The sequence below is a fragment of the Orycteropus afer genome, unplaced genomic scaffold, assembly GCF_000298275.1.
Source record: "Orycteropus afer afer isolate SDZICR_OR568_19922 unplaced genomic scaffold, OryAfe1.0 scaffold00014, whole genome shotgun sequence".
Classification (NCBI taxonomy): Eukaryota; Metazoa; Chordata; class Mammalia; order Tubulidentata; family Orycteropodidae; genus Orycteropus; species Orycteropus afer.
In genome coordinates, this window is record NW_006921601.1 from 11087509 (window position 1) to 11106165 (window position 18657).

The 18657-nt window shown below is 39.4% G+C and overlaps 1 protein-coding gene across 1 annotated transcript in view; it reads right to left on the reverse strand.

The window, feature by feature from the left end:
• Positions 1 to 18657, reverse strand: part of BTBD10 (BTB domain containing 10) — an 81744-nt gene that overhangs the window by 11897 nt on the left and 51190 nt on the right. The window contains exons 6-7 of the mRNA XM_007955340.2: positions 13767 to 13964; positions 12567 to 12677 (exon numbers count right to left, since the gene is read on the reverse strand). Coding sequence (XP_007953531.1) covers positions 12567 to 12677; positions 13767 to 13964 — 309 coding nt within the window. The remainder of the gene's footprint in view (positions 1 to 12566; positions 12678 to 13766; positions 13965 to 18657) is intronic.

Consider the following 18657-nt stretch of genomic DNA (forward strand, 5'->3'; position numbering starts at 1 on the left):
AAAAAAAAAAAAAAAAGAAAGAAAGAACATTTCACGATCTATCCTGAAGTACAATGCTGTCAGTGATAGGATAATATCCACACACTTAAAAGAAAGACCAGTTACTACTACTATTATTCAAGCTTAGAAACCAACCACTAAAGCCAAAGATAAAGAAATTGAAGATTTTTACCAACTTCTACAGTCTGAAATTGACCAAACATGAAATCAAGATGTAAAGATTATTAATGGTGATTACAATGCAAAACTTGGAAATGGAATTATCATCTGTAGTTGGAAAATATGGCCTGCCTTGGTGATAGAAATGACACTGGAGGTCACATGATTAAATTTTGCAAGACCAATTATTTTCTCATTGCAAATACCTTTTTTTAACAACATTAATGGTGGCTATATCCATGGACCTTGCCAGATGGCATATACAGGAATCAGATAAACTATATCTGTGGAGAGAGGTGATAGAGAAAAGCTCAATATCATCAGTTAGAACAAGGCCAGGAGCTGACTGTAGTATACATCATCAATCGCTCATATGCAACTTCAAGCTGAAGCTGAAGAAAATGAAAACCAATCCATGAGAACCAAAATATGACCTTAATTATATCCTACCTGAATTCAGTGATGATCTGAAGAAAAGATTTGATGCATTAAACACCAATAACTAAGGACCAGGTGAGTTGTGGGTTGACATCAAGAACATTATCCATGAAGAAAGCAAAAAGTCATTAAAAAGAAAAGGAACAAAAGACCAAAATGGCTATCAGAAGAGACTCTGAAACTTGCTTTTGAATGCAGAGTAGTTAAAGCGAATGGAAGAAATGATGAAATAAAAGAGCTGAACAGAAGATTTCAAAAGGAAGCTTGAGAAGACAAAGTATAATGAAAAAACTACCTGAAGTGGTAGTTCAGTTTATGTCAACTTAGCTGGGCCTGGTTGAGTGGCTGGACAGCTGGATGTAGCATTCCCCATGATGAGATTGATAATCAACTTCATGGTGGAATCTACTGTGAGCAGCCAAGTAGCTGCCTTAGGAATGCTGTCTGCTTCCAGAGAAGCCTTGGGGAATGGTCTCTACCTTATGGCACACTTGAACCCTGCCTGTAGCTGAGTTGTTGTTCAGCAGCCTGCCATGCTCTGCTGATCTTGGGACTCTTACTGGACTTGAATTAATGGCCTGCCATGTGGTTTGGTAACATTAGGACTGTGCCTTGTTACTTGTCAACCTTGGGTTTGTCAGCCTCAGCAGCCAGCAGTGAAGAAAAGCCTCCAGCTTCAGTGGGCCAGAAGCAGGAGGCAAAGCTGAAGCCCATGGTTGAGGGGCTTTCACCCAGTCCTGAGAGCCTGGCACTTTGAACTCAGACTTAAAGCCTCCACACTGTCAGAGAATAAACTCCTGTTTGTTAAAGCCATCCCATTTGTGGTATATTCCTGTCAGAATGGCACTAGATAACTATAACAGAATATTGCACCAGGAGAGTGGGGTGCTCCTCTGACAGACACCTAAAATGTGCAAACAAGTGGAGTGTGTCCCTGACCAGAGACCCCAGCAGAGAGACCCCAGAATACAACATGAGAGATGGCAGGAGCAGAGCCAAGAGACCGGCATGAGAAACAGCAGGAGCAGAGCCGAAAGAACTAGCACGAGACAGTGACAGCCTGACCAGCCCATGGAGGAGAAAGCCAGGTGCCATTGCACAGGTGGCTTCCTGGTGGAATGGGCTGCCTTTGGGCATTAATTGGTAGAAGAGACCGGCACGAAATGGAGTAGAACATTGGCTGGCCCACGGAGCAAGAAAGCTGAGTGCTTTAGGGGCTGAAGACTTCTGGCGGAGTGGGATGCCTTTGGTATTAATCAACAGAAGTGGAGAAACCAAGGAAATGGGAAGTAGACCTGCCTCAGCCTCAAAGGATAGGACCTTGGCCACTGGGGATGGAACCACCACAGTCCCCTAAGTTTCAAAGAGTTAGACCTTCACCAACTTGGTTCTGGAGTATGGGGATAATCGTTCATGTGGGCCAGTGGAATGGAGCCATAGCTGCTGTCCAAGAGAGGGGGCAGGGCTACCATGCCCAAGAGGTAGAGGAACGAGGCCCACCAGGCCAAGAGGGTGAAGTCACAACTCAGGGACTAGGGGATTAGAGTCACCCAGTGAAGGAGATCTGTACAGGTGCCAAGTTGACAAGGGGTAGAATTGTGGTAGTTAACTTCGTGTGTTAACTTGTCTGGGGCTGGCTGAGTGGCTGGGCAGCTGGACGTAGTATTCCCCATGATGAGACTGGTAGTCAACTCCATGGTGGAATCTACTGTGAGCAGCTGAGTAGCTGCCTTAGGGATGTGGTCTGCTTCCTGTATATACAGAGAAGTCTTGGGGAATGGTCTCTACTTTATGGCATGCTTGAAACATGCATGAAGCTGAGTCACTGTTCAGCAGCCTGCCATGCTCTGCTGATCTTGGGACTCTTAATGAACTTGAATTAATGACCTGCCATGTGGTTTGGTAATATTGGGACTGTGCACCTTGTTACTTGTCAACCTTGGGTCTGTCAGCCTCAGCAGCCAGCAGCTGAGTGAAGAAAAGCCTCCAGCTCCAGTGGGCCAGAAGCAGGAGGCAAAGCTGAAGCCCATGGTTGAGGGGCTTTCATCCAGCCCCATAAAGGCTGGCACTTTGAACTCAAACTTAAAGCTTCCACACTATAAGAGAATAAACTCCTGTTTGTTAAAGCCATCCCATTTGTGGTATATTTTCTGTTAGAGTGGCACTATGTAACCAGAACACCTGGAGTTAGAAAACCAAGAGGGAAGAACACACTTCACATTTCTCAAGCTGAAAGAACAGAAGAAAACATTCAAGCCTCAAGTTGCAATATTGAAGGATTCTTAATGGGCAAAATAAGGAGCTCTGGTAGCATAGTAGTTAAGGCATTTGGCTGCTAACCAGAAAGTCGGCGGTTCAAAACCCACCAGCTGTTCCACAGAAGGAAGATGGGGCGATATACTTCTGTAAAGATTTCAGCCTCAGAAACCCAAAGGAGGTTGCTATGAATTGGAATTGACTCGACGGCAGTGAGTAAGTAATAAGAGAGCGGGCAAAATAATTGAACTATGTAGGAAGCATCAAAAGAAGATAAAAGGAATATACAGAGTCATTGTACAAAAGTAAAATGGTCAATGTTCAAGCATTTCAGGAGGTAGCATATGATCAAGAGCCAATGGTTTTGAAGAAAGAGGCCCAAACTGCACTGAAGGAACTGGTGAAAAACAAGACTCCAGGAACGGACAGAATACCCATTGAGATGTTTCAACAAATGGATTCAGTGCCGGAGGCACTTACTCGTTTACTCCAAGAAATTTGGAAGACAGCTAGCTGGCCAACTGATGGGAAGTGAGCCATAACTGTGTCCATTCCAAAGAAAGGTGATCTAACAGAATGTGGAAATTACTGAACAGTATCACTTATATCACACGCAAGAAAATTTTGCTAAAGATAATTCAAAAATAGTTGCAGCAGTACACTGACATGAAACTTGGAGAAATTCAAGCTAGATTCAGAAAAGGACATGGAATGAGAGATATAATTTCTGATGTCAGATGAATTTTGGCTGAAAGCAAAGAATACCAGAAAGATGTTTACCTGTGTTTTATTGACTATCCAAAGGCACTCTTATTCAACATTGCACTAGAAGTCCGAGCCAGAAAAATAAGACAAGAAAGGGAAATAAGAGGCATCCAAATTGGAAAGGAAGAAATAAAACTACCTCTGTTTGCAGATGACGTGATCCTGTACAGAGAAGTCCCTAAAGATTCCACAAGAAAACTGCTGGAACTAACAGAAGAATTTAACAACATTGCATGGCACAAGATGAATACACAAAAATTGGGTGGGTTCCTCTGTGCTAAAAAGGACTATTCTGAAAAAGAAATCAAGAAAACAGTATCATTTACAATATCCTCCAAATCAAGAGAATGTCTAGAAATTAACCTAATCAGGAGCATAAAAGATTTAGACAATGAAAATTATAAAACACTGCTACAAGAGACTAAAAGAGACCTACAAAAATGGAAAGGCATCCTATGCTAATGGATTAAAAGAATAATAGTGAAACTGTCAATCCTACCTAAAGCGATCTACAGATTCAATGAAATCCTGATACAAATCCCAACAATATTCTTTACTGAAATGAAAAAAATACTGAACAGCTCATTAGAAAAGAAAGTAACCCCGAATAGCTAAAGCAATATTGAAAAAAAAGATAAAAACAGGCCATCACACACTTACCGTTATGAAATATACTATATAGCCACTATAATCAAAACAGCCTGGTATTGGTTCAAACAATAGACACACAGACCAGTGGACTAGAATTGAGAACCCAGAATTAAACCCAGCCATCTATGGAAAACTGATTTTTGACAAGGGGTTAACATCCATTCAGTGGGGCAGAAACAGTCTCTTTAATAAATGGTGGTGTAGGCAAACATGGGCATCCATTTGCAGAAAAATCCAACAGGACCCATACCTCACACCATATATAAGAACTAACTCAAAATGGATCAAAGACCTAAATGTCAAATATAAAACAAAATTCCTGGAAGACAACATAGCAAAAAAATTATGGAAGCTAAACTTTTGTAAAAATAGGATAAAACCAAACCCAGTGCCAGCAAGTTGATTCCGACTCATAGAGACCGACCCCCATTGAGTTTTCAAGGTGGTACATCTTTAGGGAAGTAGATTGGCCAGTCTTGCTTCTGTGGTGTGGCTGGTGGGTTTGAACCATCAACTTTCTGATAAGGAGTCAGATTCCTTAGGCACTGTACTACCAGAGCACCTTAAAAATAGGATAGCAAACACTAAAACAATTAGAAGACAAAATGGCTAAATGACACCTCTTAAAAATTAAAAATTTATGTTCATCAAAAGACTTTATTTATTAAATAGACTTTATTGTCTATTTGTAAATAGACAACTTACAGATGGGGAAAAAAATCTTCAGAAACAGTTTATCAAATAAGGGTCTAATCTCTAAAATCTATAGAAAATTGGAACAATTCAACAGCAAAAAATTGAACAACCCAATCACAAAATGGGCAAAGAACATGAACAGAACATTCACCAAAGAGGACATCCAAGCAGCCAACAGAAATATGAAAATACGTTCACAATCATTAGCCATTAGAGACATGCAAATCGAAACTACAATGAGATACCATCTTACCATGACTAAAATGGCACTGATCTAAAAAACCCAGATAACCAATGCTGGCAAGGATGTGAGGAGTTTAGAACCCTTGTGAGTTGCTGGTGAGACTGTAAAATTATACAACCACCATGGAAAACAGTAAGGAGCTCTCTCAAAAAACTAAAAATATAACTACCTTATGATCTAGGAATCTCATTGCTAGGTCTACACCCTAAAAAAAAATCACTGCCACTGAGTCGATTCCAACTCATAGTCAGTCAACAGTCACCAGTCAAGAGACTAGAATTGCCCCACAGGATTTCCAAGGCTTTAATGTTTATGGAAAGAGGACTTCCAATAAGATGGAGGAATAGGCAGACAAGCGACACGGATCCTCTTCAACAAAGAAAATAAAAAACAATTGACAGAGCTACAGAAAATAATCATGGAGCCCTGAGCTTTGAAAGAACTATACAGAAGTGGATCAGGCACCAACCAGTGGAAAAACCTGAACGAAAAGAGTGAGTACAGAGACAGAGCTGCGGACTATTAGCTACCCTGACGGGACCATCAGCCTGAATATTTCCAAGAGGTGTTGGGACCTGAGAATTGACATAAAGATCAGCCTTAGTCACAAAGGGCTGCAGGGATGACTGTGCTGGTGGCCTATGACTAGGAAGGGAAACAGCAAGGAGGGAGACAACCTAAGCTTGTGCTGTCTGGAGAGTGCAGCCCTTTTGAGTGTTTACATGCAGCAGCCATTCTAGATATTTAACGTGACCGAGGGTGCAGCCACTCTGAATATTTATAAGTGGTGGCCATTTTGGATATTTAAAGTGACCTAGGGTGCAGCCATTTTGAATGTTTACAAGTGGTGGCCATTTTAGATATTTAAAGTGACTGAGAGTGCAGCCATTTTGAACCTTTACAAGTGGCAACCATTTTGGATTTTAAAGTGACAGCATTCTCATTTGGATTCCAGGGACCTAAGAATAGGCTCTATTTTCTTAGGTCAGCAGGGACATACAAGAGGCTGATAACAGGAGAGGAGACAGGTGGTAAGTATATAAATGCTGTCAACTAGTGAATAGAGAAGCACAGCACAGTACCCTGCTTGCATAGATAACATACAAAGAAAACAAAAATCGTGGGCAAGTCACTCCAACATACAATCACCAATTAAATATAAACACAAAAATGTTACAATGCCTCGGAGACAACAGGGCATCACAATCCACACAAAGAAGCAAGATAAAGCAGGAGAAACAAGGCACCAGGATACAGACCCAAAACACATCCTTGAGGAAGATGCAGCATTGGAACTCCCTCATAAGGAATTCAGAAGAATTATATCTAGGTATCTTCAACGAATTGAAAGACAGATCAAGGAAAACACAGAGAAAACTCAACAACAATTTCAAAAGACAATACAAGTACAAAATGACAAAATAAATGAAAAATTAGAAATGATACAAAATCTACACACAGAAATCCAGAAGATTAATACTAAATTTTCAGAAATAGTTAAGACATTGAATGGGCAAAGGAGCAGAACTGAATCAATGGAAGACATAATTACTGAGATTAAAGGCAAATACCTGAACACTTCTTTGGAAAGGAAACAATCAGAAAAAAGATCAAGACAAAATGAAGAAAGCCTAAGGGTCATGTGGGATACCATCAAAAGGAATAACCTACATGTAATCAGAATTCCAGAACAGGAAGAGACAAATAAAACCACAGAGAAAATTGTCCAAGATTTGTTGGAAGAGAATTTTCCCAGTATGATGAAAGATGAGATTATATCCATTCAGGAAGTCTCTAATGAACCCCAAACAGGGCAGATCCCAAAAGAAAAACACCAAGACATATCATCAAACTTACCAAAACCAAAGACAAAGAAAGAATCCAGAAAGCAGCATGGGAAAAACATAAAGTAAGCTATAAGGGGCAACCAGTAAGACTAAGCTCAGATTTCTCAGTAGAAACCATGCAGGCAAGAAGACAATGGGATGGGATATATGAAAGAGAAAAAGTTCCAACCAAGAATTATGTACCCAGAAAACCTGTCCCTCAAATGTTGTTGTTGTTGTTATGTGCCGTCGAGTCAGCCCTGACTCATAGCGACCCCTCCTTGGGTTTCCGAGGCAGTATCACTACGGAAGTAGGATTGCCCAACCTTCCTTCCGAGGAGTGGCTGGTGGGTTTGAACTGCCAGCCTTCTGGTGAGCAGGCAAGTGTCTTAGCCACTATGCTACCAGAGCTTTTCTTTTTCTTTCTTCCTCAACAAACCAAAAAGAGGGAAAAAACCATGTCATTACTGAACTTCTAGATGGCAGGGAAGTCAAGACAACTACAAGATAGAACAGACTATTCTAAACTTGGGAAGAAAACTATAAATCACAGAGTAACCACAAAGAAAAATGATAAACCTTCACATCAAAATAAAAAAAAGGACCAGCACAAATATTTAGCAAATACCAAAACAATAGCAACGAAGGAAGCGATAACATGACAAAACAAGTTAGCACAGAAAATTATGTGGAACAAAGAAATCAACATCACGAGAAAGCACATAACAAAAATGACAGCAGCAAATTCGTATTTCCTGATAATTACATATCTGGCAAAGGACTTATCTCTAAGATTTACAGAAAACTCCAATGCTTCAACAGCAAAGGGATTAACAATCCAATTGAGAAATGGGCAGGAGACATAAATAGACACTTCACCAAGGAGGATATTCAGGTAGCTAGCTAATACATGAAGAGATCCTCACAATCATTTGTCATGAGAGATATGCAAATCAAAACAACAATGAGATACCATCTCACCTCAGTACTGATGTCAAGGTTCAATGAGACAGAGAATAACAAATGCTGGCAGGGATGTGGAAAGACAGGGACACTCATACACTGCCGGTGGGACTGCGAAGTGATAGAAACACTGTAGAAAGCAATATGGCGATTCCTTAGAAAGCTGGGATTGGAGATACCATTTGACCCAGAAATCCCATTACTAGGTATATATCCTACAGAGGTGACAGCCAGGATAGGAACAGATATATGTACACCCATGTTCATCATACCACTATTTACAATAGCAAAAAGGTGGAAACAACCTACGTGCCCATCAACGGAAGAGTGAATGACCAAACTATGGTACGTGCACACAATGGAATGCTATGCAGCACTAAAGAATAATGTAGAGTCTGCAAAACCCCACATAATATGGATAAATTTGGAGGACATCATGCTGAGTGAAATAAGTCAATCACAGAAGGACAAATACATATTAGTTCGTTGTTGTGGAGGGTCAAGGAACGGTTTATATTATATAGAGAAGGAAACTTTCTTTGTTGGTTGCCAGGGGTGGGGAATACTGCCAAAAGAAAAGAAAACAATGCACTGACCCATGTCACTTTAGTTTTGTGTATTTCATGGTACATAAATTATATTTCAATAAAATGCATTAAAAAAAAATCTTTATAGAAGAAGACTGCCTCATCTTTCTCCCATGGAGCAGCTGGTGGGTTGGGCTTCAAATGCCAATCTTTTGGTTATCAGCTGAATGCCTTAACCACAACACCACCAGAGCTCCTTGGTATAAACCCTGTTGTTGTTGTTGTTGTTGTTTTGCCGTCGAGTATAAACCCTAGAGACTTAAAAATAAAAGCATAAACAGACATATGTACATCTATGTTCACTGCCACTTTATTTACAACAGCAAATAAATGGAAACAACTAAATGTTCATCAGTAGATGCATGGGTGAGCAAACTTTAGTGTGTGTATACACACACACACACACATATATATATATATACACACACACACACTTTAGTGTATATATACACACTAAAATACTATACAACCATAAAGAACAATGATGAGTCTGTGAAAACATATCATGAGATGGATGGACCTTGAGAGAATAACATTAAGTGAAATAATACTAAGTCAGGTATATAAGGATAAATAGTATATGATGCCTCATCTATAAGAAGACAAGAATATAAATACAGACAGATGAATGTTTACTGCTGGTTACTAGGAAGGAGACAGGGGCAGAGAGGATAATTTCTACAGTACAGACCACTTATTTCTGGTGATGGAAAAAATGGGAAATATGGCACTGACTGTGGATACAGTCAGCAAAGTACAAGCAAAGTAATGTAATACCGAGTGTGTGCGCACATATGGATGGGTATACGCAAATGACATTAAAGTAGGTACACATGCATACATAGGTGAAAATAGATAGAAGTATCTATACCAAACCAAAAAAACCTACTGGCATCAAGTTGATTCATACTATTCCGACACTATAGGGTAGAACTGCCCTATGGGGTTTCCAAGGCTGGAAATCTTTACAGAAGCAGGCTGCCTCATCTTTCTACCATAGAATAGCTAGTGGGTTCAAACTGCCAACCTCTGGTTAGTAGTTAAATGCTTTAACCACTGTGCCACTAGAATGCCTTAGGATGTCCATAAACCAAAACCAACCCCCACTGCTAGCAAGCAGATTCCAACTCAGAGCAACTCTTTAGGACAGAACAGAACTGTCCCACAGGGTTTCCAAGCCTTTCTTTACAGAAGAAGACTGCCTCATCTTTCTATCAGAACAGATAGTGGGTTCAAACCACCAACCTTTTGGTTAGCAGCTGAATGCTTTAACCATTATGCTACCGGAGCTTCTAGAAGAAGTATCTATCCAAAAACCAAAACAAACTCACTACCATCGACTCAATTCCAACTCCTAGCGACCCCACACTGTGTTTCCAAGACTGTAAATCTTCATGGAAGTAGACTGCCCCATTTTTCTCCCATGGAACAGCTGGTAGGTTCAAACCACCAACCTTCTGGTTAGCAGCCAAATGCCTTAACCACTATACCACCAGAGCTCCTTTAGAAGTATCTATGTTGTTGTTGTTGTTATGTGTCGTTGAGTTGGACCCGACTCATAGTGACCCCTCCTTGGGTTTCCGAGGCAGTATCACTACAGAAGTAGATTGCCCCATCTTCCTTCCAAGGAGTGGCTGGTGGGTTTGAACCACCAGCCTTCTGGTTAGCAGTCAAATGCCTTAGGCACTATGCCACCAGAGCTCCCAGTACCTAATGCAGTGCTAAGCAAGTATTTGAGCAATGAGTGAATGACCAAGATGTATCAGCTATAAGTGATAACCTTTCCCTGGATAGCCATCTTACTGAGAAGTAACACTTCTTGCCTTTAAAAATAAAGTGAAATGCTTATAAGTAAAATAAAAAACGAAGTGAAATATTTGTTCTGAATCTTAATGGATGAGCAAGGCTGGGATGTGTAGGCATGGAGGACAAAGTAGACAGAATATTACTCAAAGGAGAGAACGGCATAAGGCAAGCTACAGAGGCAGGAATGAACATATAAGGTATGTGTAAGAGACCCTGAGACAAGTCTGATTGGGGCAGAGGGTGTGTTCTGAAAAGTAGTGAGGATTAACATTAGTAGATAGATTCAGGTCAGACAGAGCAGGAGCTCTATCTTTCATTCAAAATAACATTGCATTAAAGACTTCATTAATTATTCCTGAACTTCCTGTATTCTGTGGCAAATGTAATTCAACAATATTATTTCAGTTTTTCTTTCCTCAGTTAAATACCCTGACAGAGAGAGCCTTCCACAAGCTCTGGGTAAGGTTCCTAATGATGTGAGTGAGTAAGGTCATCTCTAATATGGTCTGCTAGATGGAGCAGCTAACCACTGCAATCCTAAACTGCCTTTAGACATCAACCTTATGTCAACTGGCAGAATATGGTTCACAAAGACAATGTTCTACATCATATTTTGGTGAGTAGTGACTGGGGTCTTAAATGCTTGTGAGCAATCATCTAAAGTGCAACTACTGGTCTTCCCCTGCCCAGAGTGAAGAAGAGTGAAGAAAATCAAAGATGCATGGAAACAGTCCAAAGGACTAATGGACCATGCAAACCCCAGTCTCCATGACCCTGAGAACAAAAGAATTAGATGGTGCCTACTACCACTACTGACCACTCTGAAAGGGAACAAAATAGGAGGTTTTGAAGACAAAACTCAGAATCATAAACAGACCAGACCAGGCTTATTGGTCTGACAGAGACCACTGGAACCCCCCCCCCCCAAGACTATGGCCCTTAGACATCCTTCAAGCCTAGAACTGAACTCATCTCTGTGGCTAAACTTTCAGCCAAATAATAGATAGGCCTATAAGGTAAACAGTAACACCAGGGAGGTACACACTCCTTGTAGAACAACAACCTCACAAGATCAACAGGGTGGCATTTACCCAGCTCAGAAGGCAGAAAGGGATAGAAAAGAAAGACAGGTGGATACAGTTAACACAGGGAAGTGGATGGAGTGGTATTATATTGTGGTGGTTGCAATCAATGTCATGAATCAAAATGTGGATGAACTGTTGAATAGAAAACCAATTTGCTACGTAAACCTTCACCCAAATCACAAAAAAGAGAAAAGGAAGAAAAGAAAAAAACACCAAATCTTGAATGACAAATATTGTTTCATTAAAGAACAAGTAAAAAAAATAAAAATAAAAAAATCCCAAGAAATCTTTTAATGGAATTTTAATTTGGAGAAGCTTTAGGCAGGAATTATTTATACTTTCCCAGCAGACACCCAAAGCATATTTGTGTTTAACAAAACTAAATGCCCAGTAATCTGTTTATAATTAAGTATAACAGCCCTGAGATAGGACTTAACTATAGCAACATTTGAATACAAACATGGTACCACAGAACTAGGATCCCTTCTCACATATCCAGGTTCTCCCTTAGACACCAAGCCAATCTACTTCCCACAAAAGCCAACACATTTAATACTCTAATAATCAGACTTTTTTGTGAGGAACGTGGGGTTCAGGAAGGTACAAAATAGTCTTGAGTATAAGAAATTTGGAGATTTCCAAAGAAATGAAAAGACCGAAATAGAAAGCATGTTTAATGCTACCATTTAGAGATAAGTATCATTAAGGTAAGGAGCCCTGGTTGGCATTCAGCTGCTAACCAAAAGGTCGGTGGTTTGAACTCACCAGCCACTCCGCAGGATAAAAACGAGGCAGCCTGCTTCCATAAAGATTACAGCCTTGGAAACCCTATGGAGCAGTTTCACTCTGTCTCATAGGGTGACCATGAGTTGGAATCAACTTGATGGCAACAGGTTTTTAAAGTCTTCTATGTGTTGTCTCAGATAAAGGAAGCTGATTTTTATTATTTATAAGTCTACTGCAATAAATACTCAGAAGTCGTTTGTCAGTCTTTTCCTCAAAGTATTTAAACTAAATTCTACATAGAATTCAATTTTTAAACCTTGTTTTATCAAAAGAAAACTAATAGAGAATAATGAATATGTCTTACCTTCTATTCCCAATCTAATCTTCTTAAGACCCCTCTCCTTCAAAACTGATTTGGCCACATCTCTGTTTTCAATGTACTTGAAAAATCTATACAATTTTGTGCTATAAATAACTGGAAACAAAAAGACAAAAATATTTTCTTATTAAAATCAAAGTACTTAAAGAAGAAGTTAAATTTATCTTGGTCATGAAAGGAGGATGACAGTTAAAAGTCCAAATAATGGATGGATGCAGTGATGCCAAAGGATGACTAGCCAACATGACAGGACAACAATTCAGTACAGTTAATGCATAAGCAAATGTCTACTTAGGTTGAAACAAGAAAAGCTTTGATAACCAATCAGGTAACCCAATCCATAGGAAGAATCCCTGAAAGTTATATCACATACAGACTTATTAGAGTGGGATCTGCCCCAAGTTTCTTCAAATAAAAGAACCAAAAAAAGGTATCAATATCATATCATTATCAAGCAGGCAAAGTGAAGGACTTCGCTATGCCTAAAAGGCCTTGTCTGAAGGAAAAAAACGAAATAGTAACAAAAAAAAAAAAAAAACTGCCTTGTCAAAGAGTACAAAACAGATATATTTTACATTTCATGGATTGAGCAACTATTAATAATTCCCCATAAAGGTAAAGAGCCACCCCACAAATTGTTTTCCATTCAGGCGAATAGCCCCATTTAATACTGATGTTAAAAATGGCAGATTCGAGCAAGTTCTGCCCAGGTTAGTCCGTTTAGAGCAAACTGGCTTTGCAAAGGACAGACATTCCACTAACAACATGTTGAGTCTTCCAAATGTGCTGGGAACTTCAGGGAGTTAGACTGATGGGCCTTCCTCGCCTTCTCTTTTTCAGGTGTAGTTATCTCCCTTAAAAGGTGAACTGCAAAGGTTTTTTCAAAAAAAAGAAAAACACACTCACAAACCAAACATGCTGGTTTATAAAAGCCAATAAAAGGAAAATACATATACAGATGCTATTCATGGGGTAAACTTATTATTATTATTATATCCTTAAGATTACTGGTATTTCAAGATAAAGATTTTTTAATGTCTTGATGGTAATGGGTTTGGTTTTGCTTTGGTGTGGTAAGAGTTCAATGTACTTTCTTTATAAAAACTGTCCTTTGACTAACATTATAAAAGATAAAGAGATAATTTGTGATGATTCAAGAAAGAGAAAACATGCCATAATACTTACTTTGTGAATATTCTTCTCCCATCTGTGGTGGATACTCCTCATCCCAATCAACCACATCATCATCTGTGAGCACCACTATGTGGCATTCTCGTTCCCCACTCTGGGCACTAGCTACCATGAGAGGGAGGATCATTTCTTCCAGATAAAACTCAAATTGTCTACGAGCACCATCATTTGATAGCTCATGCATTAGGGCACCTGAAATGAAACCCACAAAAATTTCTTGATATTTTGTAAGGCCGGTAAGTAAACAAACAGCAGAAGCAACACACAAAAAACCACCAACTTAGTACAGACAGTACAGTGGTTTTTGTTTAGTCACCAACTTTTCCTAGGGAAGAGTTGTTATAGAATTATAAAATCACGTAGCAAAAAGAGCCAATTAATTTAACTGCATCTAACACAAGCCCATATTTTATACATCATAAAGTATTCGTTTAACCTTTGTTTAAGGTTATAAAACTAACTTGTAAAATCAGAATTACAACTCCATCACTAGTCCAGGGAATTTTTCACTATATCATGTTGTCTTCCATGAATATATGTAATTATGATATGCACACCAAAGCCACTGCTGTCGAGTCGATTCCGACTCACAGTGACCCCACAGTACAGAGTAGAACTGCCCCATACAGTTTCTAAGGCTATCTCTTTACGGAAGCAGAGCCTTATCTTTCTTCCATGGGGCAGCTGGTGGGTTTGAACCTCTGACCTTCAGTTAGCAGCCCAGCACATTAACTACTGCACCAGCAGGGCTCCTTATGATACACACAAGTATATCTCTTTTAAAATATATAAATATATATATATATACACACACACACACACACATATATATACATATATATGTATATATATATAACTTAAATATTTATTTTTTTAAATTGTGGTTTGGGTAAAAGTTTACAGAGCAAATTAGTTTTCTACTCAACAATTTAAATACATTTAGTTTCGTAACATTAGTTGCCAATTCCCTCAAAAGTAACAGCATTCTTTCTGCTTCTTCCCTGGGTTCCCGATAGCTGTTGTCCTTCTTTCCTGCCTTCTGAGCTTTGTTTTGGGGCAAACGCTGCCCTTTTGGTCTCACATGCCCCAACTGTTCTGAGGAGCATATTCTTCACAAGTGTTACTGTTCACTTCATAGGCTCATCTGTTGTTTGGCTGCAAAATGACCCCCAGGGGTGTATTCCGTTCCAGATTTGAAAGGTGTCTAAGAACCATAATCTCAGGGGTTCCAGTCTCTATCAACCAGTAAGTCTGGTCTTTTTTATGATTCTGAATTTTGTTCTGAATTTTTCTTCCATTCTGTCCAGAGCTTTCTGTGGTCCTCATCAAAGCATTAAGTAGTGGTAGCTGGGCACCAACTAGTTTTTTGGGCCTCAGGGTAATGGAAGCTGTGGTTCATGTGGTCTATTAGGTCTTTAGACTAATTTTTTCCTTGAGTCTTTGATTCACTTCACTCTTCTTTACTCCAGATGAGGAGAGAACAATAGCCGCACCTTACATGGCCACTCACTAGCTTTTAAGAGCCCAGTCACAACTCACCATCACAGAACACTGTCTTTGTGAACCATGGTATGCCAGCTGTCCTAGCTGTGCCCCAGACTGTTGTCCTAAGCTTCCAGGCCCAGTGACTCATTCCCTCAAGGTGTTTGGTTATGGGTAGGAAGCTTTCATAACTTTGCCCCCTGTTTGTTTTACTGAATACATGGATATATTTACAGCATATACAAATATGTATGTAGAAATATCCTCTGCCAAAGCTGAACAGGTATGGGTAGGCAAATAGTACACCCACATGCACAAGTGTATCCTAAAGATACTTTTCAAACAATTCATATGAAATAAAATAGCTCCCATATTCCATCCCCAACACATTCTCTTCCTCAGAAAAAGAAAGTTTTTCACAAAACAGCTTTAAGATTTCAATGTAGGAAGAGAGGTGACAGGACAAAGGTCAACTGAGTTGGGGATAAAGAAGGTAAAAGGACAAGCAAAATAAAGAATGATAATTCCACAGCTAACCTGTCCATAGAATCAAGAGAGGTGAAAGACACACTTTACCCTCCTTAAAAACCAAACCAAACTCACTGCCATTGAGTCAATTCCAATTGATACAGAGATCCCCAAGTGGGTTTCCAAGGCAGTAAATCTTTATAGGAGTAGATTGCCCCATCTTCCTTGCATAGGCAGCTGGTAGGCTTGAAATGCCAACCTTCTGGTTAGCAGTCAAATGCATTAGGTACCACCAGAGTTCCTTTTACCCTCCTTAGGTACAGACATAACAAACAATTTCAACTTCCCAACTACACAGCTACAAAGGCAGCTGCACTAATTTAACCTTTCTTCTTTTATTCCTATTTTAATGGTAATTCCTGTCTTCTACCTAAGGCTCCAAGACTCCATCATCACTGCAATTATTGCCATGCATCAGCCAGAGGAAGAGCTGAAGGAGGAAGGAAGGAAGTGTGTGTGTGTGTTTGTGTGTGTGCAGAGAAATAAGAGGAAGGTTGGAGGAAGACACTAGATCAAACCCATTAATAATGTATGTTTAATATAATAATGGTTTATTAAATAATTAATGATCTGTATTATTATTATGTAGCCATGTCTCTTTGTAGGCTGCTATTTCTCATTACCATTAAAAAAAATCCCTTTATAGCCAAACTTCTAGAAGCTTTCTGTGGCAACACATTCTCTTTTCCCTAACTTCTCAGCCAATACCAATCTGGATTCCACTCTCACTATTCCATAAAACTGCTCTCACTAAGGTCTCCAAATGACCCTTACACTGTTAAAGACAATGAATACCCTTTGGTCCCTTATCTTATTCATTCTCTAAGCTAGATCTCATGCATTGGACACCTTGAAACATTTTCATCCTTACGACTCTTGGATACCATTATCCTTGTTGTTTGTGTGTATTTATTTATTTATTCATTTTTTTAAAAAATAATTTGCTATTGAACTTTTGGTGAAAGCTTACAAAAGCAAGTTAGGTTCCCACCTGGCAATTTCCACACAAATTGCTAGGAAACAATTACATTCATCACAATATATCAACATTCTCTTTAATTCTGTTCAGTTTGTTTCCTCTCCAGCACTTTAGTTTCCCTGCTACCTCATCTTCTTATGTTTGGTTTTGAGTAACTGTTGCCTTTCTGGTCTCATACTGATGGTTTTTAAGTAACACTATGATCTTACAGTAATATCCTTTATTCTGTATGCCACTATGCTTTTTCACTAAAATGTGATCTCAAGGGATAGGCTCAGTTCTAGGTTTAAAGAGTATGTCAAGGGAAGTCTGAGGGGGTCCTCTGTTCTCTATTGTTCAATGGCATGGCTTTATTTTTTAATAAAAAGTTGAGTTCTGCTCCATATTTTTCTCCCTTTCTATCCAGAACCAACTATTGTGACCCTAGTCAGAATGGTCAGTGGTAGTAACCAGGCACCATCTACTTCTTCTGGTCTCCGGGTAGATGAGGTTGTAGCTGGTATAAACTTGTTTCTTCTCTGGGCTTTTAGTTATGTTTTGCTCCTGGAAAGTTGAGACTCATAGCTATATCACAGATGGCTGCTCACAAGCTTTTAAGACCCCAGATACTACGTACTTCACTAGGATACAGATCATGATTTTTGTGAATTATGTTTTGCTAACTGACTCAGTGGCCCCATTAGACTATAGTCCTAAACCTTCAAATCCCTGGTTTTCTCTCTCTCTGGCTGGTCTTCCTTAGTCACCTTTGCCAACTCTTTCTCTTCCATATACCTATTAAATATTTGTGTTTCTCCAGACAGTATTAGATTCTTTTTTTCTCTCACTCTATGCTGAAAATTGCTAAATTTATTGCTACCAGTCTTCTATATTCTTAGACACATAATATACAAATGCCTTCTGGAAATCTCCACTTGGATGCTGTCTCATAGGTACCTCGAACTCAGTATGTACAAAACTGAACTTATCACTTCTGCCCTTCCCAAATCAGTAAATAGCATCACCATCTGAAGTTTTCAGAATCATCTCACAATCATGCCAGGAATATAATAGGCACTTAAATATTTATAGAATAAATTAATGAATTATTGATTCATCCCTCACCTCTTAATTCAATCTTTCTTTCCTATCAAGTATGCCTCTTAAACATATCTTGAATTGTGCCATTTCTCTTCCTGGCAGATAATAATTACCAAAGATAGCAGGAACATCTCTCATGTCACAAGCTCTTCTGCAATGTTACCTTGCCACTTCCCCCAGAGGTGGAGTCTAATTCCCCACCTCTTGAATATAGGCTGGTCATACTGACTTGTTTGTAACAAGGAAAATACAGCAGAGGTGGCAGGGCATGATTTTGGAAGCTAGGTTAGGAGAAGCCTTGCAATTTTTGCCTTAGTCTCTGGAAATGCTTGCTCTCAAACACTTCCTCTCTGAACCAAGTCTCTAGGCTTTAAGAAGTTTAAGAACCCAAGGAGAGTCTACATGTAAGAACTCTGCTGAGCCCAGCCCAGGTGCCAAACGTGTGCGTAAAGAAGCCTCCAGCCTTCAGAGTCACCTCCAGTCCTTTAATTCTTTACAGATGAGGCCCAGAACATTCTGAGGCAGAGATAAGTCATCTCTGTTTGTTGTGCCCTGTCCAAATTCCTGACTCACAGAATCAATGAGCAAAATAAAATGGTTGTAGTTTATGATACCAGATTTGGGGTGGTTTGGAACACAGCAATAGTTAACATAGCTAACTATTAATAGTTAATAGTTAATTATTAATAGTTAATACATTCAATACCCCTTGACCCACCTCGGTCCAAGTCATAGTTAATTCTCACCTTGCTAAAACTTTCTAATTACATTTCCCCAACATTTGATTTAACCCCTCTGTAATTCATCTTCCTCACA